Genomic DNA, 27,901 nt, shown 5'->3' on the forward strand with positions numbered 1-27,901 from the left:
GGGAAAGCGGGAGGGGGAGGGGTGGGAAACGGCTTCAGTCAGGCGCGGCCGCGGCGGGCGGGGCAGGCGCGCGGGAAGTGACGCACGCCGGCAGGCGGGCTCGCCCCGCCCCCACTTCCGGGTTGGCCCGGGCCCAGCGGGAGCAGCCGGAGCGGAGCGCGGTGAGTGCAGCGCCGCGGGTCGGGCCGTGCCGTGCCGCGCCGGGCGACGCGGGGGCTTCCCGGGCGGGCGGTGAGGGGGTGCCGCGCCCGCCGCCCCCTTAGCGGGCCTCGCACCGGCTCCCCGCATCCCCGATCCCCAAAGCCCCTCAGGGCCGCCCGAGCCGGGGGTCACGTAGCGCCCCCCCCTCCCCGTCTCCATGGCGATGGGCCGGGCCGGGCCGGGCCGGGGCTGCGTGTGGAGGGTTCCCGGGCGGCGGCGGTGGCGGCGCTGGCGAGGTGCAGGCGGGCGCGGGGGGCTCGGCGGGGCCGTCGCTGCCTTGCTCCCGGTTCATCTCCCCACCACCACCACCACCGGAGCCTCGGTTTCCTCGGGGCGCTGCGAGTCAGATTGGGCAAAACCCTGGAAACCGCGTGCGAGGGAGGGAATTGCCCTGTTCCGGCCCGAGAGACCGTGACTGATGACACAGTGAGAAATTAATCCTCCTAGCAGCCACGGGTCAGGCGCCTGCGGCCGCCGCCTGCTTCTCCGCTAGAAACGTGTCCTGCTCTCTGCGCTGGGCTGCTGACTGCATCCTCTGCATCGCGCCTGCTGTCCTAATGACCAGCTGCCTGTGGCTCGTCCTGCGGGCTTGGGTGGTTAGGCCCAAATCCGTGAAGATGCTAAGTGTCTTGTTTCTGTCGATTGAAGTTAAACGTCTCAGTTCGTTTATGTATCTTGATCTTAATTTTCTCGGCAGTGTCATTTAGTGATTACAGAAGGTAATAAAGCAATAAGACTCCTGTCTTGTTCCAGTTTTGCTGCTTGGATATTTGATAAGTCATTTAGGTCGGTTGAGGGAAGGGATAAGAAATTGTTTGACAGTGGCAGTTTACCTATAAAGTACTGTGAATGCAGGTTATCTGTTTCGAAGTGCGCAAGTAAAACTTCGGGGTTCTCTCCTGTCCTTGTTTTCTCTCCTATATGCGACGATGCTTACCAACAAGCGGGTATCCTGGTTTAGTTATCATTAATAATATGGGTTGCGCACTTTGAGGTGGAGGGGGGTGTGATATTACTCTTTTATACCTTGAAGCATAGTAATTTTGTTTGAGCTGTGGCTTTTGGCCCTGTTTTACTGTTAGGACTTCTGCTCACCTGAGGCTGTTTAACTCCACTTCTTGCCAAATAGACCTACTGGGGTTCTCCCACTATGTGCCATCTTATTTTCTGATAGCATAGGAAATATAAGATCTTTTTAATTTACCCTTTTAAAAGGGCTACATAACGTCACTCCTCTTTCTTTCAATGCATTGTTTCTGCAGCATGAGATGGACTCTTCTGCTCCTTACTAGTCATAAGTGACAGTTGCAAGGATTGTTTCATCTCATGTTTTTAGATGAGCTTGAAAAAACATGTTTCTAGTTGTGCAATGGGAGATGAGCACCACTTACTAATCTGAGCTAAGCTTCTTGTCCTAGTTAGCAGCTGAAGTCAATAGTACTTGTAATTTTTGTGGGAAAGGATAGGAGGGACTTTCTAGCTTTTAAGTGTGAGGCAGCAATGAGAAAGGTGAGTATACTGAAGCAAGCATTGGCTTCTAAGTTGAAATGACTGCACTATTTCCACTTTAAAGCTTTTCTATTTCTTGTGGTTGTGGGATGTATCTTTTGAATCTGTCATAACTATTTCTAATTGCATCTTGTGAATGCCTCTCGCTAGAATGTTCTGTGTAATTAATGCATATTTAGAGATCTGCTCTCATTTCTTAATGAGTATCGGGGGAAAAATGTGTTGTGTCAGCTGCTTTTTTTAACAAATATATTGGTGTGTGGTGGAACCTTAGTGTCCTGTTCCTAATCAACGGATGTGTTTTGGGTTGTTTTCAACTTCAGAATAGACAGCATTAGTGGGGAGCACTGCCATTTGATTTTGTTTAAACCCTCGATAGCTTGGCTATTCTAGTCTATCACTAATGGTTCATAGGTTTCTTCTTTAGCCACCAGGAATGTAAGCGCACTTTTTCTTCTCATTTGGGAGTCAAGGATTTTGAATTGGCCTCTTGTTCTCATCTGGACAGACTTCTGGTGTGTAGTAGGACTAGGCCAGTCTTTTTCTGGTATGATTATGACAAGAAACAAATTATTATCTGGAAGTTAGAACTTTAGCTTCTGGTACCTGTGGAGAAGTGTTAGCTGGCTGGACTTTGCCATTCTGCAAGAACGAAGGGCACAGCCTCGAAGTTCTTGCAACACTTAGCTTTTTGTATTGCTGTAGCAGGTTGGAACCACAGTCATGGGGCAGCACCTTGCTGGTTTGGTGTTGCACTTTCCAGACGGACCCAGGAGACGCTAAGATGTTGTTTGTGAGGCAGGCAATTGTTCAGCATATTTCAAGCTTGTTGAAAGAATATTCTTCTCTTCTACAAGACGCTAGCTTTGCCTCTGTGATTCACCTTGTAGGGACAGGGTATTCTCATTGAATGGCTAAGGTGGCTCCAGGCTGTCATAGCATAACCTGCATTGGTTGAACTTAGAGACTGGTAACATCTCTGAAGAGGAGAGAAAAAGTCTCAAGTGGCAGCAGGAGAATGTTTTGGCTCCTGTTTTCTGAGGGGTCTGTTAGGCACTTCTGTTCCTTCCCTTTTATTTACACCATACCTCAGAAGTAGCTCCTCTTATGGAAGTAGCACTCTGGCTTTAACGGCTGGGCAGGCTCAAGCATCTTCTTGCAGGGGAAACTGTCTCCACCACTGAGAAAGATAGGGTAGAGCCAAAGTTCTTACCAAATCTGCCCTCTTTGCCAACCGCTGGAGGAGTCAGAGGTGGTGGTCCTTAAGGCTGTGATTATACTCTTGCTTTTGCTAACTCTGGGCTCATTTCTGGTTACATTTTACCTGGCTTTTTCTGGGCAGTATGTGTTGTCATCCTGCAACAATTCCTGTGATGTTTCTTTCCTCTGTGTCTTTTGGAAGTGCAGGGAAGCTGACGGTGGTGAGTTTGACTGCCACCTTCTGAACGCCTAATGCAGTCAGCTGTAGGACAAACACTAATCTTGGCAGGTCGTATGTGCATGAATTGCAGTATAACCCTCTGAAACTGGGATGTGAAAGATACCATGTCTGTTCAGTCACCTGAATATTAAGTTATGTTCTTCTTCCTACGTTGCGTTGCACCTCTCTCCAAAGCCCTTCTCTCTGCTCATATCAGTCTTTCCGAGTCACCAGTCTTGAGGAGAGGGCTTCTTGGACATACTCAACCTGCCCTCACCAAGAGGTACCTTACTGTGGCAGCCATCAGTGCTGTGCATAAGTACTTGTCACTAAATCCCCGTTTGAGAGAGGACATGAAGTACAGAAGGAGCTCTTTGTAATTCTGTCTAATTTAAAATCTGTCTGGATATAGTTGTGTTGAAGTTAGTGCAGCAGCACAGAAGGAACACTGAGGACGTCTCCTCAGGTCACCCTCTCAGAAGCGTGTGTCACCCTCTGTGATAATCTAGAAGTGGTTTTCTCAGCAGCCTGCTGAGTGTTGTCACAGTCAACAGAGGAGCCGTCTCATTCTGTGATCTGCATCCCAGGGTGGTTGCAAAATTGATCTGTGACCTGCTCTGAGGCACGATATGCCACAGTATTCATAGTCCCAGCTATTTTAATTTCCTGTCTTCTATTTAAACCTTTTTCTTTTGGAAGTTTCAGCAAGAGATCACCACAAAGGCCTGCACACCCTGAATTTTGTCTTCCCTGTCGTCTTCTGTACGTTTTCATCCATACATTGTGTACCGACTCTGCTGTGCTATCATAGCACCTGATTTTAGACAAATTCGTGTGTCACCTGAGAGAATGCACTAGAGAGAACAGTTTGATATATATATGGCTTTAATGGCAGGATCAGAACTTTTAGTAACCTCAAAAGAAAAATGCACAGCTTCCCTGAAGCTAATGTGACAACAACATTAAATCATTCTTTCCTAAAGGGCGTCCCAAAGTCTTTTTGGAAAACAAATTTTAACTCTAAATTGTAGGATGACTGTTTTGAAACTGTATCTAAGAATTGGAAAATAGGTCTGGTGTACTGAGGCATAACCCACAAAATGGAAGCCTGTGGTCTTTAACTAAATTACTTGCCCTTTCCTTTGAGGGATTAAACTATTTTAGTTAGAAAAACATTTTTAGTATGAGGATAAGTGTGCTCATGTCAAAGTTACCCATTATAGATATATCTATGGAGATTTTGAACGTCTTTCAGATGTGTCCTAATTTATTTTAATTGCATGCCTCCCATGAGTGTTAAAGAACTGGAAAAAATCAAGCAGTTACTTTTTATATTTTCTGTGGCTTTTAGGAAAGTTATTAACCTTCAAGTTAGGGTCTGTGTCAGTTTTGTGTCATGTGATGAACGGTATTATCTTACTCCATAGGGACAGGAGGTTTGGAAGAGCAGTCACTTTGGTCTTGAATGTCTACAGAGCTGAGGATATAGTTGTCTGTTCCATTGGTGTCAAATACGGAAGAAGTAGCGAAGAGTGAAATAGCAGTACGGAGCCGAAAGGGTATGTAATGTTTCACTTCAAGACTGATCTCCTCCTTTACCTAAACATGTTCATATACAGAAGATCTTTGGCTTTTGAAGGAAAGTGCTCTCAAAACTCTTACTTTGCCAAGAAACTGTTAATTCATTCCCTGTGTAAATTGTTGCCTCTGTAGGGTATTTGATATCCATAACAAAACTGTATCACAGATGTGTAAAGCTCTCTGGTATAGTGCCATCACTTATACACCTGTGAAAGCCTGGCTTTTATTCTTTTGCTGTCTTTATTGTAAATGAAGAACAGTGATGTGCAGGGAAAGGAAGGAATGGCGCTATCAGAAAAGTTGAGGAGAAGGAAGTAGCAGGATCTGGACAGGGTTGGGGTAAGCAGTGATGAGAATTAGCGATTCTAACAATGTCTGGGAAAGCAGTGAGATCCTTAAAGTAGTTTAACAGCTTCCTTGGCATTCCAGCACAATGGAGAAGACTCCTCAAAAAATCCTTAGTGCAGAACATGCGCCCAGTCTGCTCCCTTGGTAAGAGTGCAAGCACCCAACTGCAGTGTCTTAAAGCTGGTTCGTTTTAGGTAAGTGCCAACACAAGGTGCTTCAGCAGCCCCCCCAGAACCGCAGAAAGGAAAGACTTTTTATCCTCTTCTCTGATTACAGACTACAGAAATTGCAGTGCTGAATTTTGTTATGTTCTGATGCTCTAATAGCTTGTTATAGTTTATTTCGCTTACGCTGTGAAGTGCCAGCCACAGTTATGATAGGCCTTTTTGTTGGCCAGTTTACATTTTGACTAGCAATAATTGTCTCTTTATGCTTAATGTTATGGATTGCGCTAATCTGAATAGTGTTTTGTGGGCTATTTGTTCAGCCTTACAAAGAAGCTCTTGTGTGAGCACAGCTCTAACAAGTGATCTAAGCGACTCTGATATGAAAAATAACAAAGTTGTTTTCCTCGTTCTTTTGTTGTAAATAGTTTATGTTTGCTGGTACACAGTGTGTTAGGCAAATCTCATTTTAGGTATGGACTGCATGTCTTTTTCCATGTTCTAAGAAGTGTGGGTCTGTTTGGCCACTGGAATTCAGTTTCCTCTGGTGACCCCTCTCAGACCTGGAGTAGAGTTGAGGATGTGGACTCAGCTAACCAAGGAGAGCTGTCCATTTTGGGTCAGTCTCCTGCTCCAGTAATGTATTAATCTCTATGTGGAATCATCGGTACAAGACTGGTGATTCTGATAGGCTTCAAACAGGGCAGAAAGCTCGGCTTGTTGGATGCATATCCTCCCACTTCTTATACTAAGATGTTTAAAGTCTAGTCAGACTTTGGTAAACCAAGAAGTTCTTTCTGAAACAAGTAAGGAGTCAATGTCTGAATTGCAGCCCTTTCAGACTCGCCCTGTGATAAGCACTGAATCTCCTTGTCAACCATGTTCTTAAATATGAGTTTGTAGAGCTTTTCTGCAGAGTGGATGAACTTTGGGACCTTCTTAAAAAGTATTCACCCTACACTAGTGTGCAAGGAGATTATTTATCTGATGTGCTGTAAACATTGGCTTGTGTACTTGAGGTAGCGCTATGCAAAGCTAATCCCAGATTAGTGCCTTTCCAAGCAGGCAGGGTAAAACTGGCTGTGCTAGCGGAGCTTGCAAAAGCTGTAATATGTATTTAACAATGCACCTGGGATCCTTGGAGATTGAAGATTTTTTATGTGCCAGTAAGATATTTAATGGATTGAAGTAGAATTCGGTTCATGGAGAAGGGAGTGCTGCTCACAGCTTGGATTTTAGCATCAGACCTGGAGAGCAGTTTGTATTGCAGTACACTAACTTTCTTGAAACGTAGTTAAGCTAAATGCAAAGACCAAACCAATTGACACTTCTCTTTTGAGGGCTAAATTTGCGCAAGGAAAAAGGATGAATTTAAAAATGCAGGACATGCAGCTTCCACCTAAGGTTTTTTAAGTGGATGTTTGTTATAGTTAAGGCTATAAAATGTGATTGAAGTTCCTTAGGACTTTTTTAGTGTGGCTGTGTGCAGAACAGCTCTGATGGCTTTTGCTTCATAAGAAAAGGGAATCTTTCTGTAAGCATCAGGCTTTCTCACTGTGGATATCCAATTTAAATATTACCCTTTGCAACTTGAGCTTTGCATGTGTAAATGTATGTGTAATTTTATATGTTTATATGCATTATATGTGTGTATACACACACACACACATATATACATGTATGTATACACACACATATATATAACCACTAAGTGCAGTCACTAGAAACAAAATACTCCACCATTTTCAGTGACATACTGCCCAGATGAAATTAAGAGATGGCCAAACATCTGATCCTTGTTATCACTGTAGCAACTGGCCTGTTATCCTCAAGTAAGTACTAGTGTAACTCCGCTGACTTCTGGGGTGGCAAGCTGATATAAAACTGATCTGGGAGAGAAGGGGGTTCACAGCTCCGCTGCTGTGTGGCTAGCAGTTTGGATCAAACCCTCGAGAGCGAGTGGCAGCAGAATGATGCTGCAGAGCTGCTTCTGCAGCAGGCCAGTCCTCTGTTACCCTTTGATTGTGCAGCCTTTCAGCATTTTTCAGAATAAAAACTTCTGCAAGGCTGTTTTACTGTTTCCCCTCGGTGTAGGTCTTCTGGGGCCACAAGTTCAATTTCACTGAGCAAAAACTGTAACACACAAGTGATTAGTTTCTGTTAGTTTGTTTAACTAGCTATAGTTATATTTGTGTTCATTTAATTTCAGGAAAAAGTTGTTGGAGGAGGGACTCCTTCCTGAGACCTTGATGCCTTTTGACTATTGGGTTTTAGGTAAAACCCTTTTAATCACATTCTAGCTAGCAATTTTATCTGTATTGCAAGTAATACGCAAGGATTGTGCCTACACTGCAGTGTTGCTTCTTGCAGCATTTTTTGTCTCTCACTTCCTTTGCTTAGAGTTCATCTCTTCTCTCTGCATACAATTTTTTTATGTTTAGAAGAACATCTGTCTAAAACTGATTCGTGAAACACAGGAAATATGAAACAAATATAATATCCAAAATCTTTTAACATTTAAAAAAAAATGACAAAATGATTGTCACCTGAGTCAATGGGAAGATTTTGCTCCTGTTTACCAAACCTGAGTTACTACTTGGCTCTTAAGCCATATTTATAACCTAAAGCAAAGGGGAAGTATTTTTGCCTTAAAACTTTAATTTCCTCCATTGAATGGGATAGGTTATATAAACCTATCATTTTAATATTGCACTACTTTCCTTTCCAACGTAAGAAGTCTAACAAAAACTGTAAATCACAGTTTGCTTGCAGGGAGAAATGTAAGGCAGATAAGATGTTTTAGTTTTTTGGGATTCTTCTTCCAAAATAAAATGTCAGAACCTATTTTGATTCAAGAGATGATTTTTAAAGCAAGGAGTCTGACTGGCTACTTTCTGTGTGTTTGATTGCATAAGAATTGTCAGCTGTTCAGGGTTTTTTTAAAAGAGGGGGGAAAAAAAGCTCTTGCAACATTCTGTTTTAAGCTGCCCTCCCACTTGTCTTTACTCTCCTGAAAAAGAACTACAGTTGTTCTTTGGGGCTTTTTAAGGCAGAAAAGATGTCAATAAAGAGAGGCTAGCAGAAAGAATGTACACTTTTCAAATAGCTTTCCTTCAGACAATTGAAGAGTTTTCCTTTTCTGGTTTAGAGATGTTAGACTGAAGAAAATGAGATGCCATTCTATCTTAGTTACTATACTGAGGGTTTTTTTTAAGTTGTGAGATTTTTAATGTCTTGCATACTGACTATCTGGAGGTTAGGTGCCAGAACAGATGCTTTTTAGTAAGAGAATAGCTTCAGTTAGAATTTTAGGATTAGTGTAGATCTTTTGTATTTCTTCATACTTGGTTTTGCATCTTTCTCTGCAGAGCCAGTTGAGAACATACAACAACAGGTAGCTGCAAGGGGATCTGTAGTTGCTGCCTTTGCTACACTTCAGTTTTGGACAATTTTTGACTGCTATAAAAATTCTAGCAGAAGAAGCAAGTCTTAAGATTCTCATTCAGGATTGAACTGAAGCCTGTATGAAGCTCTACTGCTTCTGGAGCCCAAACAGTGGGCTGAAATGGGAAGGATTGTTTAACAAGCTTTTGTTCTGTTGTTAAAAGTGAGGGATTCTTTTCATTTAAGTGAAAAAAACAGATTTTTGTAGGTGGAAATGTTTTAAACTCTGTCATTATGGGAATTAAATCACTTTCTCCTTTTTAATGCTGTAACGCAGGATAACTGTGATTTGGATTTGGAGAGCTGTTGGATGTTTGCCTGTATCCTTGGAGTATGGAGTAAATGGAGTCTTGATAACCAGAAATGGAGACATTATGCTTTTTGTTTTCATCCTCCTGTTAGATTCTTTTACGTGATTGATCTATGAAATGGCAGAAAATGGAACAGACTGTGACCAGAGACGCATAGGAATGATCAAAGAACAGCACAATGGAAACTTCACAGGTAGGCGGAAAATCACATAATGTTCTCAGCTAGTCAGCTTGGTGTGTACAGCAGCCAGCACAATACTCAGAAAGGATTTTCTCTTGGTACAGCTTATACCTGAATAATGCGAAGGGAGAAACTGTATCAATCTTGTAAACTTTAATCATCTATAAATCTGAAGTCTAGGGGGTTTATGTTTTGTAGAATAGTTTTAAGATGCGTATTTCCATTTAGCTTCTCTCTCATACTCTCTTCTCCCTTCCGAGTTCTTATTCTGCAGTTCTTATGCACGTGAACCCTATAAAGCTGACTGGGGGTACCACCAGGGGCTGCAACAGGACTGTGAGCTAAAAAGCTAAGCTCGGTTGGCAAATATGTGGCTTTAGAAGTCAGGCTATACAGCCCCACCCTTTGGCACTGAAGAGCTAGTGCTTGGTAATAAAAGTACTTGGTAATAAATTTACTCTGGGAGAAATCCAGTTTTAGTTTCCCAATTTCTAGCTTTTATGTTGACATTTAGCTTCACTATAATTTATCGTTTTCAAGGATAAATTACTAACTGAACAATTAATTACTTCATCTTCTGCCTCACATCTGCTTTTCTTACTGGTATGTCTGAAGTAGGCCAAGATTAATGTTTAAGGTTCATGAAAAATAACCTGAGAACATTTTATTAAGAGCCTTGTGTTACTGAATATCTGTATTGTTTGGTATGGTGTAAAAATGATGATCATCTTTGTTTCCTGTCAGCTCTGAGTGTGTCAGTTCCATATTTAATTAAGTTTTGTAACCAAATGTTCTCTCAAGATGTTTGCTGTCTTCCACCATTGTCTTTTATGATCTTTGGGGTTTATGACTTTGTACATTTTTAATAATGTTGAAGCATTCTTATTAGGCATATTAAGAGAAAAGGTAGAAAATAGGAATTTTTAAAGCCAAGAGTGTGACAAGAATCTAAGAGGTACTGGATATGTGTATTTTTGGAACAAATCAAAGCCTTCTACTTAGTCTTAAATCAGTTTGTAGCTCTGAGGGAATGTGGATATTATCCAGTACTTGCCACTGTAGGATTTTTGTGAGTTCATCTAAAGTAACTGATGCTTGCAGCTAAAGAATATGAAATCCAATGGGCCACATGACTAATGAGGTATGCAATTTCTATGTAAATATTAGTATCTGATAAGGCAGCATGTTTCAGTTACTGGAATAAAAGACTGGAGTAATACTGCTTGGGTTACAATACTATAGGGGTTTGGATTAGATTCATATTTTAAAGGCAACAGCTTCATATGAATTTAAGATTTATGAATATTAATACAATGCTTTAAATGTATACAAAACAGAATACATACATTTTGACTTTACATGTAGAAAATAATAAACAGGTTTGATGTGTTTGAATACAAGCATTAGTTTCATTCATATATATATATATATATATATATATAAAAACTGTTTCAAGATCATTTTCTCTTATTTCAGAATTTGTTTTCTTAAAAGTATAAATTTACTACCATTCATTAGCCTGATGACCTTTGAACAAGCCTTTCTGATCCAAAAATGCCTAGGGATTTTTATTAATCTTGACTACATTGTGAACGCAAAATAAGAAATGTTTATTAGAAAAACCTTTCTTCTGGACTCGTAGGGTACAATTATTGCTGTTACAGTCATATTGGACATGGAAATTTTACTCATATAACCACATTATTGCAGTTAAAGTAACCAAATGTATAGTGTCAGTCCAGCAAAGGCCCCTCTCATGGGAGCACTTCCTGTCTGGTGGGCTCATTTTGGAGAAACTGAACAGAGTGCCAAGGCTTAACATAGCCTGAGGATCCCGACCAGGAGGATAGATACTATTATCCAGTTACACGGTGACTGAAGTGTATAAAGAGCACATGTAATTCAATCTAGTTCGATTGGAGAAGTCTAAGAATAGTTTTGGAAGAGGACCAAATTCAGAAGTTCAAAATAAACGTGGTCTCTGCAGTGGGTAATGGAGATGTTTGACCTAGTATATTAGCTGATATATAACTAATAGTGCAGTACATTGATAAAGACTAATACATCGCTAGACTACTTGCACCTTGGGCCAATTAGATTCCTGAATGGTTGTAAGCTACATGGAAGAGAAAAAGACACCGTACCGCCTTTGTTGGGGGTCACCTCTGATTTCTGATGCTCTTGGAGGAAATGCTTTCTTAGGGGTAGAAAAGATAACTGAGAGCTCATAAATTTTCTAGCAAAGCAAACAAATATTGCTGTATTTTGGGGGTAGGTTGGAATCTGAGCTGTCAGCCTGTGCTTTTACATTTCTATTGCTTTTCATTTGCAGATTCTTCTTTGTTGAGTGAACGGAAACGAAGGGACCGAGAAGAGAGGTTGAATATTGTCCTCTGGAGACAACCGCTTGTTACCTTGCAGTATTTTTTCCTGGAAACTCTAATAAACTTGAAGGAATGGACCATAAAGTAAAGATAATTTCTTTAACTACTTCTAAGCATTCTGGGGAAACCCATACTCTGATTCAGTAGATCATTCTGACATCTCACTTTCCCTGATGATTCACAACTTTAAAATTCTTCTGCCAGAAAACATATTCTTTTTGTACCTTAAAGGTGGCTACTGGAACATACCACACTTCCAGCTGTGTACCCAGACCTTCTGCCTAAATTACATAAGTATTAAATACAGAATGGTCTTGATGGAAAAGAATTGCAAACTTCCTTTCCGAAGAGTTGAGTATTCCAATTTGAAAGAATGGGACAGTGTTTAGGGATCCTGAAGGCAAGAGTTACTGTTCTTATTAATTCAGTGTTAAGTACTGATCTTTTAATGTATGCATTAGTGTCACTTAATGATTTTTTCAAATAACTCAGCTAGGGCAGAGTTCAGGTTTACGTGGAACTTGCAGTCATGTTTATGAAACTGCAGAGAGGACTTTGCTTCTAAGCTACGTGGTCCATTTCACAGTGGGAAATGATTTATTAAAACACTTTCCCTAAGCATTATTTACAAACTAAATAAAATTGGCTTTTATTCCAGCTAGAACTTACAAATTTCCTAACATCCCCTACTAATGCTGAAATGCAGAGCTATTTCTTAATGCACTAGGCTTGGGAGGGTTTGGAGTGCCAAAAGACAAACATAAGTAAAATCAAATCGACAAGTGAAAAAGCCAAGAGTAGCAATCATCCTAGTGCTTGTGTCAGTAACAGGAAACTTTCACAATTGGGAATGAGCTTACAATCATTTTCACGGTCAGGAGGTAGGATCTAATATCATCATGGGTGATTCCAGCAGTTGGACTGCTCCCTTGCAAAGAGAGCTGAGTTTGGTGATAATGGGACTATGTTCCTTGACCCCTCTGGGCTAGATTTGAGGTGCTGACATGTAAGATCCATTGAGAAAAGTATCTGTTTTTCAGTTTTGATTTTTTTTGAAATGATCTGTATGAGAAGTACCAGGCTTATGTAGTGTAGTCTTAATACCCTGCCCTCTACCCCCACTAATTCCCCTCCCCAAAAGACCCTAAACCCTAAATCTCATAATTTTACTACCTACGTTCTTTCATTGTTTCTTATAGAACTGCTTTCTTAGTTTTTATGTTAGCCATATCTGATTATTAGTTTTCTGAAAGCCTCCAAGCATTTACTGAAATATACGGTAGCAATAACATTTGAGGTGTTATTTTAAGCTGACTGTTGCCTGGCTTCCTAGACCTTAGTTTCTGCTACAGGATGCAAGTGCTATCTGTGTTGTGCAGCACATCTGTGTTGCGCAGCACTAGCATGACAATGTATTTACAGAAAATAATACTGACCATATATTAACAGCTATTAAGATGAGACCTCAAATTGACTCATAATGATCTCCTGTGTTCCACTTCATTACATTGTGCTTTAAATGGTGATAATCACTTGAAAATCCAATTCTTATCATACTGGTATAAGCAGCACAGATGTTTTTATACTTAAAGGAAGGTTAGAGTGATTTTCTTTTCAGCTTGCTTAATTGATGAATTTGTGAATGTTTTCCTGTGTGTTATATTTCGCGTATTTCTATCTTTTTCTATTTATTTTCATTTTTTTTTAAATAGATTAAAGTGAAGTTTATAGTTTGTTATTTCATGTCTGGCTTTTTAAAATGATGCTAACTTTTAATAGCATTAGGTGACAGTATAATAGCATTTTCCAGAAAATAATAAAATAAATGTATTTTCTCATCAGCTGTGTACAGCTACATACACATTATGCAGTATTGTTGCAACCTTGTAAAACTAGACAGGTGCAAAAGTAATTGGATCTCAAATTACACAGGAAAACTTTCCTCCCCTTACTGTAGTAGTTTCTGAACGCTTCATAATTAGCTAAAATGTATTTATCAATTTGTCAATACATTTGAGCTGCTAAAAGAAATGCTAATTTCAGCAGATCAAGAGAGCCAAAATAGTGTCAAGATTTGTTCCTCTTACTGTCACGGAGGCCCTACCCAGGAGCGCATGGTTCGAAATCAGCACTTCTGCATTCTGCGCACAGCTCATCCTTTGCCCAGTGACTGCTTTGCACTTTGCATTAACCATGAACGTCATTGAGGGCTCTGTATTTGAAACTGTCTTGGCTGCGGATGCTGAATGTTTGCTTTTAGATTGTATTTGTTTTCCAACAGAGTTGTTTGTTTGTTTGTTTTTAAAAAAGGGGGGAGGGGGATTGGGTGGCTGAACCTTGATTTCACCTGAGTGAAGTATAGATTTTTCCATAAAGAAGAAAGGCTCCCTAGGTCTTTTTTTTTTTTTTTTTTTTTGCGAGGGGGAGGTTTATGCTTTTACAATAGCAAACTTCACAGCTACCCTTGTCACCACTGAGTATATCCACCCAGACCTAGTCTATGGGGATAACTAAGTGGCTTTGAAATGCATGCTAAAATATGAAAAACCCTAACTGCCATTTGTTTTTTAAGATTGTGGCATCGGCGAAGTATCTTGGTGTCTTTTTTACTGATGCTTGCAGTACTTACAGCTACGTATTATGTTGAAGGAACACATCAACAGGTATGAGGTTTTTCAAGTTACTTTCCTTAGTGACTGATACTTCTTGTCCCTCTGTTAAAGTAGATGTACTGGGCATTGAATGGGATCCTACTGAAATTGTAATGTGTCTTTGAGCTCCTGCTAGCTATGGATATTTGTTTTTCATGTTATGACTCCCCTCTCTTGCATGTGGATGAGTTGCATTTTGGAGATGGGTGAAGCTGGGTGTATGGTTTGACCTGTTCTGTTGCATCTGTATGTATTCCACTTCATATCCTTTCCTGAAGAAGTACGTCTCCAATGTTGCAGATCTCCACATCTATTGTTAACAAGCTTTAATAGTAATGCAAGCTCTTCAGGTAAAATAAGGTTAAACTGGGTCATGAGAGAACTTCGTGGTTCCCAAGAAATGTTTCTTCTACTATGGAAGGCTCTCCTGACCATCTGGCACGGGCATCTATTTAGACATAAAATATTTACTCAGGTTCAAATCCTGGTTCTGGCATGGCTGTCTTCCCCCCATTGTCTTCAATGGTTGCTTTAAAAGCTTATTTGTGTTTTGAATTATGTAAAGACTGATGCTTTTGCGTCACTTGAGAAGTGTAGGCCCTTGCCAGAACACAAGGTGATGGTATTGTCTACGCTTCCCTTTCCCCTCCCCATTTCTCCTTGAGTTTCAAATTTTCCCTGAGGCAGGTTACCCATGTTAACCCGGCAGAGCGCCTCTGTGCAACTGCATCGTCTTACCGTTCTGAATCCATAATCAGCAGGTTCCCAGTTTCAGAGATCCCTTCTGTTATGGTATGTCACTGGCTGCCTGAGGATCACGCAGCTTCTCAAACGAGGGTCCTGGCTTCCCAGGACAGGTCTTGAAACGCAGCAGAATGAGTTGCTTCAGCTCATCAGATCCTTGCTCGCTCTGTTATCTGCTTGAGACCTAAGTAGTTCCTGGTGGACAAATAACCTGCTTCCTAAAGACTGCTCTTGTGTTGGTATGGGTTGTTGGTTTGTCAAGGATAAAGGCCAGAGCTTGATTTGCCACTAGATGGCTCTTACAAGCTGGTGTTGAGGCACCCGGCCCCTGAGCGCCCTGGGCTTCGGCTGCCCTGTGCCCAGGCTTGGCAGAGCAGCGCTTCTGAAAAGGTTTCCCTTGAGCCTCCTGGGAACAAACCCCCCAGTATTGATCCTGGATATTTGCTCTATCTCCTTGGAAAACTTGCTGATTCTAAGGCTTGTGGGCTTTTGTTTTGAAAGCGCGCTCACTTTTTTCTGTATGTGTCTGTGCTGTAATTGCAATAAATCGTAAATAGGATCTAGGATTCTGTTTCGGTTATTGTAACCAGGCAACTCTCTGGATTAGTTTGTAGCTTTAATCATTCTTGATTTTTCTCTTTTGTGGCCTTCTTTTTCAGTATGTGCGATATATGGAGAAAAAGTTCTTCTGGTGTGCCTACTGGGTAGGACTGGGCATTCTGTCCTCTGTCGGACTCGGAACAGGTCTTCACACCTTTCTGCTCTATTTGGTAAGGAAACTTTCACCCCCCCGTTCTTTCTGAACTGAATATTATAATTCTTGCATTTAGTTTTCCATAAGACCTAAATATTAAGTACTTCTGAATTAAGAAAAAAATACTTAGCGTAATGCATCTGTGCTCTACTGAATGCTGTTTTTCTTCTACACTGTGTAACCTTGTTTTGTAGTTTGTATCCTATGTTTATGTTGAGCAGTGAATAGCAGCCTACTGTTAATCCTCACTTTGAAACAGTGAGTCAAAATCTGCGTTTATTTTAAATAAAACGTTTTCTAATGTGTGCAGCTCAAATGTTTCCATTCAAAAATTTTCAGCATATTCTTTCTTTTGGTAGCCTAAAATGATCATTTTTCTAGCCGAAACCTCTAAATAAGCTGCTATTTTAAAGTTCAGTCTGCATTCATTTTGCTTTAAAAATAATAACAAGGAAAAATGTTTGGCTACAAAGATAAAATAATTTCTGTGTTGCTCTGAATTTGTATTATGTTGTTTATTTCAACTTTGTTAGCTAGGAAAGTCAGGGAAATGTTTGGGTGTGTTTTGCTTTTGGCCATTGGATTAGTTCCTTGTTTATGAAACCACTGTCCTGGATTTAAGAAAAGGCTTTATGGCCACAAAAATAATTAAAACCAGTTTATGCAACAAATGTCATCTTGTATTTGGGACAATTACAGATGTTTACTTCCAGGACTGCTTTAATCATTAACAACACCACAGAAAGCACTACAAGGAAACAAGAAGCTCGTGTTTTTCCATGCAGTAGAGCAATGTCTATTAGATCTAATGACATCTTTATAGATTGCATTCACAGTAGCATTGGACTTACGTCTCTAGTGTAGCTTCTTTCCTGAAGTCTTTGGAGGCAGAAAGTACAGGAGAAAGAAAACTCAACTTCATTCTGTATTAAGAAAAAATTGGCTCTAAACTTTAGCTGTAAGAATTTTATAAATGCTTATTATAAAAACACAAATTTTCTCCCACAGTATAAAATGGAAGGATGAGATTCCTTTCAAAGGAAAAGGGTTAGATATTTGTTAGCAAATCTTAGGATTATAAACCAAACAGTGCATTTCTGGGGTTTTCAGGGGGAAAGGTTAAAGTGTGTAACTGCACACACAAACTCTTGCTTGCCCTTTTCTGATGACCATTGTACATCACCATGATTCAGTATTTTTTAATTCTGCATGCTTGCCATACAAGTGTTAAATTAGATACAGTGGAGGAAAAGTCTTAAATATTGCCAAGCAGAAACATGTTAAATTTATGCATACATACTCTTTTAGACCAAAATAGTGCTGTCAATCTAAGAGATTAAAAATGGAAATTCAGCAGAGTTAATGTCCACAGTGTTTAAACGTTTTGCAAGTAACACTGCATGGTGCATAGGCAGTGGTGGACTGGCAGTCTGCAGATCTTTCTGGCTTGCAGAGACTACATTGTTAGAAGCTGAGGGACAGCAAGAGACCTGGGCTGGGCGGTAGGGCAAATCAATCAAAATGATCTGTCGTGAGCTGAGGAGCCCCACCTCGCGGGAGAGGCAAGCCAGCGTGAATGGATGCCTGAGGTGGAGTCAAGCTCAGAACCTCGTTTTGGGCACTCTGCCAGCCCAGGGTGGGAGTGGGAATTGGGCAGGATGGTATCACGGGCTAGGCAGGGGCACAGGGACAGGAAGAGAAAGCACAGCAACTGCAATCAGGTTCTGCAGAAATCAGTTGATCATGGTTTAAATCAGCAAGCAGGAAACCGTTTAAATAACAGATTTTCATCTTGTTCTGCTTTTTTGAAATTTTCTTAGACTATCAACCAGTGAGAGCCAACTTAAGTCTTCCTCTAATTAAAGAAACCATGTATCTAGGCATCCTCTTCAAAGCAGTTTAGAGAGTTCATCCTACAGTTCTTAATTTTTGCACATGTTGTGTCAGAAATCTAGTAAATAAGAAATGTTGTTCACCATTTCTAAACTGCATTTGAAAGTGAGTTATGCTGCTTTGTTGTACATTGATTTGATGCAGATTAGCAAGTGTTGTCATTTTGTACCGTAGCCTACTGAAGATGATTTTGTCACATAAAGAAGGCTTTAGAAGACACGCAACTTTTTTTTTTTTGGGGGGGGGGGAGGTAGAATGAACGGACCTTTCCTTTACTCTGGATTTAAAAATTCAGATGTTTAAATAGTTCCAAATTATTTTAATAGAAAACAAAATTTCATAACATTTCACTTAAGTTTTTCCTGTGGAGTATGTGAATCTAGTGGATATATTTAGGCCATTACCTAACATTTAATATAATTTTCAGTGGATGCACAGGAGAAGCAATAAGTGTACAGTCTTCAAAACATTACATGAAGGAGCATCACCTAAGAGAAGAAACTTAGTTTAATAGTGTTGGTGAAGGTGTTGTGGCCTCTGCACCCTTTCTAACAAAAAGGCTTTCTCAAAGAGCCCATCGTCTTCTAGACCAAACTGAAGTTTATATTAGTGAGCCTCTATTTTTGGTTCATTCAAACCCTTAGCCCCACTTTACAGTGGAGAAGAGGTTATATACTGTAATCTTTTGTTCTAAGACTGGAGAAAATTTAATGGTTGCAAGCATGTGGTGAACGACACTGTCAGTTGAGAGGCAGATAGCATCCCCTGTCTCAGTTCTGACCTGCGTCCTGGAGTTTTCTTGAGCAGATAAAAACGAATCTGGAACACTTTGTCTTACGAAAAAGACAAAATCTAATGAGACTTACCAAAAGTATATGTTGTGTCTTGAATGCTGCTCTTTCAGCATTTAAGTCTTTAAGGCTCCCAGGGTAGTGTTCATTTTCTGTGCTAGACTTGTCATTTATGCTCTGAAGGTAGTTAAACTTGCTAAGTTGATGGCTGCTCTTGGCTTATTCCTTTGTTACGTGAGCAATTAGACTTGTTAAAAATTTGTGTTAGATGCAGCAACAGTGCTCACATACTTTTGGAAGGAAGGTTTGATTAAGGTAGCTAACTTCACAGCTGGAGGCTTGGTTCTCTTTGCAGTTTTATTTCCACAGCGTGATTCTATTTGGATGTTTCAGAGGACTGGAGGTATCTGTATCAAACTTTAACCCATGTAGGCAGAGAAACCTGTGTGAACGTCTAGGCAGCTGTCATTGGTATGAATTCAATACCTGTCACAGAAGACAGTAGTGTCTGCAGAATTCATTGCAACAGCGATGGGGTGTTGGGTTGGGTTGGGTTTGGTTTGGTTTTTTTCCTTTCCCCTCAGCCCTTAAGTGCAGTGACCTGTTTCGGTTCTGTGTGTCTGAGAACCTACCTAAATTGTTAAGGCTGTCTTGAGTTTCAGACTGCTCAGCCAGTCTTGCCTTTACAATTTAAAATGGTGGTTCTCTCCATAATGACAATTTTTTGGTTACTTGTATTTTGTCAGGAGTGCTGGTATAGAGAGACAGAGAATAACCCAGTTCCATCAATGATTTAAATAAGTCGTCTTCTGGACAGTTATGTATTTGGAAGTTAAGAAGCAAGGTTTCATACAACTTTGTTATGGTGTTGGGGGGGAGGAACAGAAAAGATAGACTATATTGAATAATTAGAAGGTGTTATGGGATAAAATGTAATAAAACATTACCATCAACATCTACTGTGTGTCAATACAGGAGAAATATATAGCTTTAATATATAACACAGATAAGAATGCTTCTGCTACACTGAGGGAATTCCATAAGGCGGTGAGAGTGGTAAGAAAGAGAAGCAAGGATGCTTTTTTCTTTTTTCTTCTATGCAAGTTTTAGTGATTAGCATGAACTGTATATTCCGAGCGATTACGCTTTCTGGGCACTGAATGCGTTTCCGAACGCTGAATGGTTCGTAACTTGGCAGAATACATGTGGCTCTGTAGCCACTAGATGGCACTGGGAGTGTAAAAACGCAAGTTTATTCCCCTAACAGAGCGTTGCCATTTTAAGTACCAGAGCTGTTAATATTCTCGCCAATACAGCTATAGCAGCAGTATGTATATGTAATATGCTATCGATGTAGTATCAATATACTACAGTATATATAGCGTATTATCATATGCAGTATATTATCAATTAAGTCTTTAATATCTCCTCAGTTTAAGAATGATGTGTGGAAGGGAGCATAACTTCAGACAGTTTTTAAGAGTAGTTAAGAGCAATTTTTAAGAGTAAATTATTTCAGAATAGTATTCTAGGTTTAGCCCATCTGGTAGCAATGCAATTAGGAGCTCTCCAGCTTGCAAAAAGAGGATTTTAAAATTAATTTTATTTGTTAATTGTGCAATAGCTGCCTCTGAAAGTAGAAATGCCACAGAATAAGTGGGCATCTCACTATAGTAACTCTTACATGAATGTATATCTACTTTGCATGCTCCATATACCTTAATTACATGTCCTCATTATGATAAAACTTATTCTTCTATTGACTCAAAGAAATTGAAAGCTAAAAAATCCTCTTCTGCCTTAGGGTCTGGATTTATAGGCACTAAAGAATAGAGTTTCAGTAAGTGCTTTAAAATTGCTCATAATTATTTGCTCATTCTGAACCTGTATGCCCAGTGCGATGATTGGGATGCGATTACCTGCGTGGAGAACAAGCTCTCAGCCCACCCGTGTGCGCCGCCCGTCCTGTTGATGCTTGCGGTAGCGTCTCCGAGTGCAGGACCACGGGTGGGAATGGCGAGCGTGCAGGCACCTGCTCATACAGTGCGCCTGGGCTGCTTCGGCTCTGATACAGGTGCATCTTTTTTCGATGGAGCCCTCGATGTAGTGCCTACAAATGTATTCATATCAGCCTATTTGTAAGTACAGCCCATTAGCTGGGCAAATCAGCACTAGGAATAGTTATGCAATAGATCCAGTATAAGAATGACTCTGGATGTTTTCTTTCCCTGGCTGGTTAGCTGTTTTTCCAGTGTTGAACACAGTTATTCGTCTGAATCCTTCAGAGCCTCTCATGCCTGTTGCTTTTTGGAGTGGCATGAACTCAACTTCCAAGAGAGATCCTGGGCTTAGCTGAGTGGAGAACATTTGGAAGTGGCAGTTTTGCTTGAAGTAGGTTTTGCAATCTAAACCAACCTCAATTTGGGGGAATGGTACCGCCCCTGGTTGATAGTGTGTCTGATTTGGATTTTGTTGGTCACTGGATGCATCTGGATGCTGGATACATCTCGGAGTAGGAGGCAGAAGTTAACTTTGTCAGTTCGATCACAGGCTTTTTATTACTATTTCTGCAACTCAAAAACTTCCTATATGTTAGAAAGGGTCTGAACACTGTCTGCTGCGCTGGTTCCTAATTTAATGCTACTTCCTTAGTTTTAGCCATCAGTAAATGTAAAATTTGACATGGCTTTTTGGGAAACGATTCTCTCACTTGCCCCAAAGTGGCACCGAGCTTAAGAGTTGGCACAGAGTAGGTCTTCAACGCAGAAATATGGAAGCAGGCCGCTCTTCCAAGAACCCTTTTTATTCAGACACCTTTCAAAACAAGTCTGCTGGCTTATTTTCCCAAAGTCCGTTAAAGGTTTTCCAGAATTCTTCAAAAACAGCACTATAAAAATAGTAATCACGATGTGGTTCTGCAGGAAATAAAAGTATTATGATTAACAACTCTAAATACTGGCTTTAGCCGCATGCAGCTTTTTTTTTGTTTTTTTTCCTAGTCCTGAGATGTTTCCTCTTAGATTGGTGGCATATTAAAATACAAATGGCATGAATCACCTAACTGGCAGAAAATAACTGAGGATAACTTGTCGCGAATTCGTTGCGTTGGTCCCTCGCGGAGAGCCCTGGCCGCTGGTGCGAAGCGGCAGGGGATGAGCGAGCGGCGGCAGGGGATGAGCGAGCGGCGGCAGGGGATGAGCGAGCGAGCGGTGGCAGCGAGCTCCGGCGGCGCGGGGGACGCTAGGTGGAGCGCTCGCTCGGGGCGCGCTGCCGTTGCCACCGCCGTGTCGCGCGCTACACGCTGCCTCGTGATTTGGTTTCAGTTCAGCTCTGGCAAATGGATGGCAAAAGCTGCGAGCGAGGCGAACAGAACCCGCTAATGCCTGTCAAAGTCTTGTGCGAGAAACGGGTAATAAATACCCCTTCTGCTTATGATCTGTTTTGTAATCCCTGATGTTAGGGGATGAATGGAAGCAAATTCCTTGCCGGTCAAAAGTGCAGAGCTAGCCTTGGCTGTTTGCGTTTGCTTGTGTTTTTGTTTTTTAAATATGAATCTCCGCTTGCTCCCAGAGCCAAGTGGAGCAACTGCTGAAGAGGTCTCCGCTGGGAGCCTGATTAGGGAAGAGCCCGAGCAGGAAACATGCGGTACAACAGGAACGGCTTGTGTGCGGAGGTCAAAAAAGTTTGAATTTTTTCAGCAGTGTAACGCGTGGGGTTTGTCACTGAATCCTTCCTGGAGCGCTCTAGAGCGGAGGGAGAGAGAGCAGGGCAATAAACTCAGGCGCTGAAAAAGAACAGAAAACTGCCTTTAAAGAGAAGTGAATAGAAAAGTCAGTGTCACTTTTGACAGCTCTGGGTTTAGAAAGGCATTTTGGGTTCAGCTGGGCTTGAGGGTTCGACGTCTCGCTTTTGTTCTGAATTGGTTGCAGGGTTTGGCTTTGGTGAGAGGTCACGCTGGCCTCCCCAAAGCGTGCTAGCTAGCGGCTGAAATGAGTCGCGTTTTGGCCCCATGTGAACTGAGTTTAGGTTAGGAGCTGCCGGTTTAAAATCCAGACACCTTGTGCAATAATGAGCCCGTTAACTTCTCCAAAAAATGTTGTCAATGTAAATCATTGAAAAAAAAACAACCCCCCCCCCCCTTTTCCAGCCAGGACTAGTGAAAACTTTTTTTAAAGCAAATGTGATTCCTTTGTAATTATCTAGTTCCAGGTGCTGAGCTTGTAAGGAGACTCGTGATAAAATTACTCAAGTGGTTTAAAAAAAAAAAGTCATAAGGCTCACTCCAGTTTTCTGAACTATGCATAATAATTTGGAAATCCACAGAACTTGTTCTCTTTTTTTTTTTTTTTCCATTTATTTGTGACTTTAATCCAGGAGTATTTTCCTCAGTGATTATCAGCTTCAGGAGTTTTGCCCTTTTCACGTGGATCATTCAAAGTGAATATGAATAATCCAGAAAATGACAGGTTCCTTGAGCAAAGGAAAATGTGGGAAACAAAAGCGGAGCTGCCCTCAGGCAGGTGGGAGCGCTGCACCCTCCCTGCCCCTTCCCGGCTTGGGATCTCTCTGCGAAGGGAGGTGTTCGTTGCCAGTCCGTATCCTCCTTCACGTGTCAACTCACAAGCCTAAAACAAATCAAATAAAGAACAGTTGGGACTAATATCTATGATCAGCTTACTGCTATTGAGTTGCTAAGATAGTTGAAAGAAAAACACATGGTGGGTGCAGAAGACAGAAATTTGTTCTAAAATGAGTTGAAATGGAGCCTGTCTGTATGAGGACTGTTTGTGGCTCTTACTCTTTCATTTGTTTGCTTCATGCCTTTAAACCTACTTCCTCTGTCTCCTAAGGTTTTTACAATGAGCTGAAACATCCTGGAATACTTGAATCAACATATAACTTAAAGAAATCACTTTTGCTTGCCTTGATGGGAGCTCCTGCCTAGCATTCACATGGTTCTGCTCTGCTCTTTATTGATAATGCCCTGACGAGCTGGAAGGGTCCCATGGGTTAACCATGCAGGGCTGCCAGATTAAGTATGTAACCTGGGTGTTTCTTAAATCTTCTGGTGGCTTCTTTGTATTTAAAAAACATGAGACTAAAAATGATATTTTCAAGGAAAAAAAGTTCATTTAGAGTCTAAGTCCCTTTAAGTGCATTCATTGTTGTTTTATGTGTCAAATACCAGTAGGTATATACAGAGAATGAAACCAGTGCCTCTGGTTTACATCCTGTTGGATTAAACTGGAGGCAATAATCTCTTCGACTGCTGCAGCCGAGCCTGTGAGCGAGTGTGAGCTGAGCTCCAAGGCCCCATTCAGTCTGGTGGGTTACATGAATCAAAACCGATGGTGGTCTAAGCTCTGCTGGGTGCGAGCCTGGGAAGTGCAAAGCAGACGCCACCAGTGCGGCTGTCCTGCTACGAGGGTGGTAATCGCTGGCAGAGGGGCCGGTGGGACAGCTGGAAGCAATAACCTCCTGTATTGCCCCACCATGAATTGCTGGACCTCATGAGTCAGAGCCCTGCACGGTGTGACTGCGAGCTCCATATATGGCCCTCGATGCTGCAGAAAGTGTGTACGTCAGAGGCTTGGACGGTTTATCTAAAGCTGGAGCTGTGGTAATAAACAGCTAATGAGAAGCACCTACATCTGTGCAGGGTTAGCCACCTTAGTTTGACTTTCGAAAAGTCTGAAAAAAAAAGATGTATTCATATTTAAGCTGTATTGAGCATCTTGGCCAGCAGTAGTGATCGGAACTTGAACCAAACTGAGAAGTTGGTAAGATGTTTAGTACACTGTCGTCTTCCTTTTAAAGTCTGATGGCCTTTATCTTTCAGATGTCGACACCTTGTTTTCATAATCTGCTCTTGGTATCCTCATCACTGATTCTGTCGCATAACTCTACTGGGAGGCCACGTTATATTCTCTCCCCACTTGCTGCCGTGGAGTCTCTGCTCTGTTTTCAAGTGCAGCCTGAACATTCACATCACTGCTTTCATGAACAGGCTGGAAGTAATGATAACAGGGCAAGACGAACTCTTAATTAGAGGCATTAAAGCCAGTCATCGCTACTAGTGTCCATTTGAATAGATGCTGTGATTTATTTCTCAGTAATAATAAGCTGGTGGCCAGGGTAAGGGCCAGGAGAGGATGCTGACAGATTATTTTTGTCCTCTGCCAGCCCCAGAGTACAAAATTAGATTCTTCCAGTTGTGTCTTTTCCTGACCTGAGTCTGTTTGACTGCTCCTATAGAAAATAGCCTGGGCATAGCCTTATAAAACGTCTGCTTTGCACGTTGCTCCTCAAAGTAGCAACGTGGGCCTGTTGAGCATTTGGTGACACCACGTGCCAGCTCCCCTGGTGACTCTGGTTCAGTCATATTCAGAGCTTGTTGCTCATCGCTTGGAATTTCCACCAGCTTTGCATGGTGGGGGAAGACTTGACTGAAGTGGGAATAGATGCTTGCTAGCAGACACATGATTGTAAAATTAATACCTAGTTTGAAATGCCACGGTGGTGTGCTAAAACTAGCCCCAGCCATTTGATGCATGTTTGTGTCACTTGAGGATGCTCTAGGTACAGGCTCCGTCTTCATTTGGAGCCACCATTTTGCAACCTGTACTGCATACCAGACACTATATAAAATCACGAGACACTTTAATCTCTCATAACACAGACGGACTAGATTGTCGTATTTACCAGCCACCTCCAGATCCAGCTTTTTCCTTTTAATCACGGAGCAGTTTTCTCTGGGTAGTTGTCCACTGCTCCTGAAGATAAAGAGGTACTGTAAGTTGGTGTTTCTTTCTTGAGAGGTGTAATGACTTCATAGATAAGTATGAGATGAGTCGCAGCCTGGAGGAACACTTGCAGGATGTTTCCCATGAGAAGCAAGCGTTTGGTTTTCTGATTTATCTTAATCAAATATAGAATGACTTGTTTTCCCCCCTGTGGAAGGGCTGAGTCTTGAACCCGGTGTAAAAAGTTCTGTCCATGGAGGAAAAGAGTTTTTTAGTGCATTAAGCTCAGCGGTGAGTTCAGTGCTGGCAGACGTATCACTTTTCTTTGTGAAATACTTCTAAATTAGAGCCAGTCTAAAATTATATCTTTCCCAAATATAAGATGTTAAAATTAGATGTAGTTGTTCTAGTGCTAGTATCACTTCAGTGGGATGAATGTTATGTGAAGGGGTATGTGAAGAAACAACATTTGATATAGAGTTTGTTTACAGCTATAATTTTTTTCAGTCTAGATGCACAAAATGATTAATAATGTGAAAATATCATTTGTTTTTAAATAGATATTCAATCACTTTTCCTTTTTTGTGTTACAATTATTATACATACTGACAGTTCTTAAGGATTTTGCTTAACTTTATTTTTACATGTGCCTGCTGATTCTTTTTCTACTTTCACTAATGATTTTCAAAGCATGATTTATAAAATTCCAAGCATAATCTATAAATAAAAAATTATGCTTTCTAGAAATTTCAGAGTACAGCACTTAAAGCAGCTCGCTTCTAAGGATTAACTGTGTGTGGATTCTGAGGTGGATGGCTTTGAGTCTCTGAACTAAAAATTCACTGACGGCCTCTGAGTTCAAGAGTTCAAGGATGCCTTCTATAAGATATTAGGGTTGTGTAGATAGGGATTTCCAAACCCCCCTAAATTACTGTTGCCAAAAAGCAGATTTACGTTGAGTTGTTCTTGATGACCAGCTCTTGTCTCGTTTGATTTGTAAATTGTACAGATATTTCTAACAAATCGCATTCCAGCCTAACCACAGGCTCCTGCTGGTCGTCAGTCGTGGCAAGCAAATGTTCCTCGCCCGAGTCAGCAGAACATTTCTCAATTTCTTCTGTGCTCGCCCTTGTTAGTGCCTCCTGCGATTAAACGGGAAAAAAAAAGTCATCACAGGAGGGTGAGGGAAAGACAGTTGGTGTTCAGGATCTTACACGCCTTGAATTTCAACAGCTCTTCCTGGTTTGGCGAGCAGAGTGCCTACTAAACTGGCTGGTTTTAGTGTTTGTTGTCTGGCATGACGGGGTTTGAAGCGGTTCTGCCAATGCCCTTTTTAAAGGTAGAGCTGCAGCAAGGCTCGAGGTGGGGATGCCTTAGCGTTTTCCTCGAGTGGTTGAAATAAACTGAGCAAAGAGGGGAGACACTCCAACGGTGAGTATTTACAGTGGCTCCAAGCAGAGCAGGAGAGTGAGGTGGGGGGAGGTGTTGTTTGCAAAGAGGATTGAAGAGTTATCTGCGACTTGGGCCTTCTGACTCGGGAGGAGCGTGAGGAAACCACCTGAGTGTATATCGGCTGGGATTTTCCGGAGGTGTCACCGAGCTCCCGTCTGAAGTTCCTTCCCTGTTCCCCTCCCAGTTAAACCATCTTTATTGCTAAATATAAAGCAAAATGGCACTTCTCTTATGAAACACCCAGAGACCCTCCCACTCCTTTTTTTTTCCCTCCCCCCCCCCCCGTTGCAACCATGGTCCTATTTAGCCAACTATTGTTTTGTGAGGTGCTTGGTAACCACTGCTTTGTGAAAGTATAATGTTCTGCGCAAGCTTTTGGGGCCGAACTAGAACAAAAGCAGATGTCAGGAACGTACTGCGCGGGCTGCCAAGTTGCGAGATGGTGTCCGGCCGACGCGCGGGACAGCTGGGCTCCACTGCGCGAGGACACGCGATGACTCCGCTCTCTTCTGGCTGGCTCCGAGTTCTCCCACTCCACACTTCATCACTCTAAACGAACCGTTTATGTTTTATTTCTTATTCCAGTTAAAATGTGGCTTCTGTGGGTTCCATAACTCCAACTTTTTTTCCGTTCTAGAATTGTTTACATTGCAGTGGAAGAATTATGTTCAATTGGCTTAATCTTCAGGTGGCTTGTTGGCCGTTTACAGCTGCTTTGCAAAATGCCTTTTTTTCCATTGGCTGCTACTTGCTGTAAAAATTTTTCCTTTTGCAGACATTTGTCGGGCCTGGGGGAGAGCCCTTTGAATAGAAGGGCCTGTTTTGAGACCATTAAGCCATTTCGAGGATGCCAACAGCGAGAGAAACTGTTTGTGGCCGGCGGCTCCTGCAAAGCAGGAGGGGATCGCTGTTCGGCAGCGGTGGCCGATAGGCGTTTTGCAATTGCTTGCTGGGCTAAAAATGAGGTCCTCCTCTCCTGGGAGCGCACAGTCCTCCTTACGCGGCCCGCGTGCGGTTCGAAAAGAAATGCTGGTAGCACTATCAGTGAAACCGTGCAAGGGCGTGGGGGCCTTGCTACGGCAGCAATTCTGCGCCTCTCCTACTATTATAAAACTGAAACTAACAGTCTCCCGTCACAGCTGGCTGTAGTTGTGCTGTAGCGTGGTAGGTCTTCCAAATTTTGTGGAACTGAAACGTCGTACTTCTTGATTCGCGCGCCGTATCTCTCGCTCCCATGGCGACAATCTCGCCCTCGCCCTCCCGGGACCATAGGAAATGGTCGTTTACAGCTCGCGTACGTGGGGATTTCCTCCATGCAAATCTCTCGTTC

General features: G+C 41.7%; 1 protein-coding gene across 10 annotated transcripts in view; it reads left to right on the forward strand.

The window, feature by feature from the left end:
• The first annotated feature begins 81 nt into the window (after window positions 1-81).
• Window positions 82-27,901, forward strand: part of VMP1 (vacuole membrane protein 1) — a 69,586-nt gene continuing 41,766 nt past the window's right edge. For 2 of the 10 annotated variants that reach the window (XM_026071395.1, XM_026071403.1), the window contains exons 1-7: window positions 84-161; window positions 4,558-4,689; window positions 7,433-7,497; window positions 9,070-9,171; window positions 11,492-11,627; window positions 14,116-14,206; window positions 15,598-15,708. In XM_026071395.1, the coding sequence (XP_025927180.1) occupies window positions 9,096-9,171; window positions 11,492-11,627; window positions 14,116-14,206; window positions 15,598-15,708 (414 nt within the window). In that variant the 5' untranslated portion in view covers window positions 84-161; window positions 4,558-4,689; window positions 7,433-7,497; window positions 9,070-9,095. Of the gene's footprint in view, window positions 162-648; window positions 921-4,557; window positions 4,690-5,140; window positions 5,254-7,432; window positions 7,498-9,069; window positions 9,172-11,491; window positions 11,628-11,774; window positions 11,894-14,115; window positions 14,207-15,597; window positions 15,709-27,901 lie in introns of those variants that run through there. The other 8 variants (XM_026071397.1, XM_026071401.1, XM_026071404.1 and 5 more) reach the window with 8 other exon arrangements.

This window comes from Apteryx rowi, unplaced genomic scaffold, assembly GCF_003343035.1.
Source record: "Apteryx rowi isolate R43461 unplaced genomic scaffold, aptRow1 scaffold_325, whole genome shotgun sequence".
NCBI classification, from domain to species: domain Eukaryota; kingdom Metazoa; phylum Chordata; class Aves; order Apterygiformes; family Apterygidae; genus Apteryx; species Apteryx rowi.